This window comes from Atta colombica, unplaced genomic scaffold, assembly GCF_001594045.1.
Source record: "Atta colombica isolate Treedump-2 unplaced genomic scaffold, Acol1.0 scaffold173, whole genome shotgun sequence".
Taxonomy (NCBI): domain Eukaryota; kingdom Metazoa; phylum Arthropoda; class Insecta; order Hymenoptera; family Formicidae; genus Atta; species Atta colombica.
In genome coordinates, this window is record NW_017259264.1 from 135,716 (window position 1) to 138,609 (window position 2,894).

A 2,894-nucleotide genomic window follows, 5' to 3' on the forward strand; every position below is an offset into this window, starting at 1 on the left:
ATTTTAATTTAATTTTAATTTTAATTTTTTTTAGTTTATTGCAAAATTACATGAAAAAGATTACATATTAACAAAATAATAGATATAAAATATGATACAATGGACTACAGTTAATAAAAACATAAATACAATAGATAATAGTAGCTTGCAAATTAGGCTATTATTCTAAATGTAAAAGTTAATATCTGGTACAACAAAGATGTATGATTTAATTTAGTAAATCAGAAACTTCACTTTTTCAATAATCGATTTACATTCTGCTCATATATGCTATTTTGCTATTTAGTGAAATTGTTATGAATATACATTTCTATATTATATAACCTATTAAATACCAATAAATACAACTGGAAATGTTGAAACCTAACTTATTCAAAACTTTTCGAATCAGAAATAAAATAATAAAATATTAAAATAATAAAATATTAAAAATAAAATATTAAAAATAAAAACTGTCACGGAAATTCAAGAAATTTCAAGAAATTTCTTGACTTATTATCAAGAAATCTTGGTCTTGATAACAATTTCTTGTCTTGCTTTGAAATCAATTTTCAATTTCTTGTTTAAGTCTTATTTTGATTCAAGATAAAATCAAGACAAGATTTCTTGAATTTCTTGATCTTGATGAACAACATGATATTACTTATTGGAATGAATAGAATCAGTTGAATATCAATTCATATAAATTTGACATTCTCGTATTTTATTTATTTACTTTATTTTATATTATTTCTCTTTTCTCGTACTAATAAATTTTGTCGATCAAGCCGATGTTGGATCTACTTTTTTTCCGTATCTTAGTGACTTATCCACATATTAGCGGAAAGTATAATTACCAGAACATATAGCTAGTATCTGATATTTTTAGCTGACGTTATCAACTCGCAAATGTACCAAATCGGGCATTAAGAGAAACATAATTTTACTATATTATTATTTAATTTTTATAAGCATTACTTAAGTAAAAAATATTTATGTTGACAGCAAGTTATATCACTTTCAAAAATAATAGATTGTAAAAAATTGATTTATATTGATTTATATTAAATTTATTTTATAGTTAGATTTTATTGTCATAGAAATCAATAGAAATCAAAACTGTTTTTGGAAATTGCAAAATATATCCAAGCAGAATAATAATGTTAATCATGATAATGTTAAAATAATATTAAAATGAATTTTAACTAAACAAAAAGTGATTTTTAATAATTAGAGTTATATAATATTATTTTTTAACAAGCTAAAACTTTTTTTTCCAAAAAACTTATATTTCAAAAATACAGTTCATGCATGGATGTTTAGTAATTTTTTTCTAATCTTGTGTTGGCCATGAACTACAACTACCAAATTGTTACAGTGAGAATAATAATTAATTTAATTACCTAATATACCAACGGAAATATCTTGCAAAAGAGAATGGATTTTGGTAAAAGCATCTTTTCCTTCAGCGAAATCCGCCGCAAGAATTTTCACCTGGATTTTTGAATTTATTAACAGCATCTCATCTTTTGTATGTTTAAATTTTTCTAAGTTTCTACTGATTAATATTAGATTCATGTTTCTTGCTGCTAATTCTTTAGCATAAGCTTTACCAATACCGTCAGTTGAGCCAGTGACAACTAAAATGTTTATGATTATTTTTAAACATAATTTAAAAGTTTATAAATAGATAAATAAGATTACTAAGAATTAAAAATTATTTAAAAAATAAAAAAAATGATCTATAGGAATCGCGCTGTAAATATCCACGCTGGAAAGTTCATGCCGCAAAAGATTTAAATTTAATAAATGTATACTAAAATTTAAATCTTCTGCGTTTAAATTTTCCTTCAAAATCGGCATGAACTTTCCGGACAACCCAATAGTATGCTTTTTCATATAATGAAATTTAATACGTAATAACTTAAGATTACATTGAAAAACATTTCAGCTAATTTTAATCTATTAGAATAGATTAAAGAAATTAGAGATACAAATACATATATGCTCTTTTGCGCATTATAATCTAAGTGACTGCGATGCATGTGAGATGGTTAATCATTTCTCCATTAAAGAGTGATGAAAAAAGTGCCAGATTTAGAGTGAATAGTACAAATTATATATAATAGAGTGCATCAAAGGAGCGTCAAAGAAGATATATAATATATTCTAGATGTCCGATAATTGTTCTGACGGAGTTCGTGATATGTAGAGCGGACTAAACTGAGATGGCAAGTCCTTTACCATTTTGCAATTCTCGCAATAGTTAACAAAATATTAATTGCTAAAAATTACCGAAAATTGGTCTTTAATAATTGTTTACTCAAATATCATTTTCTTATGTTGATAAAATTGAGAAAATGCAGCAAAAAGTTGATAAAAATTCTGAAAAAATTCAGAGAGTTCTATAAGAAGAAAATGAACAAATTTCATCTCTTACAGTTTTTCAGTAAAATTGATAGTATATCCCTGTATACCCGAAAAAGATAGTAGATGTCAGATTATAAATAGTAAGAAGAATTAAACGACAAGTCAGAAATTAAAATATCACACAAAAGTAATATACATAATATTATACACAATATTTTACTGTTTCGAAAGATCAAGAAAAATTAAACTGCGATTCAAAAATTAAAATAATATTACACAAAAGTAAAATATAGTTAATTAAAGATTGAAATTGAAAGTTTTAGAACTAACAGTGTAAATGTGTCACATCAAAAAATATTTACATATAGTTTCTGACATGGCAACGTTTGATACACTTTACTTTATCAGTTTTCAAACTTTCAATTTCAATTTTATATGCATTTATCTTATAATTTCCTATGATATTACTTCTGAGTCACAGTTTAATCTTTCTTACTATTTATAATCTAAATCTTACTTATTTATCTATCTTTTGGGTATATATA

General features: G+C 24.0%; 1 protein-coding gene across 1 annotated transcript in view; it reads right to left on the reverse strand.

Moving 5' to 3' along the window:
* LOC108686305 (inactive hydroxysteroid dehydrogenase-like protein 1) overlaps positions 1-2,894 on the reverse strand; it is a 29,891-nt gene that overhangs the window by 26,318 nt on the left and 679 nt on the right. The window contains 1 exon segment of the mRNA XM_018191550.1: positions 1,383-1,619. Within this exon segment, the coding sequence (XP_018047039.1) occupies positions 1,383-1,619 (237 nt within the window).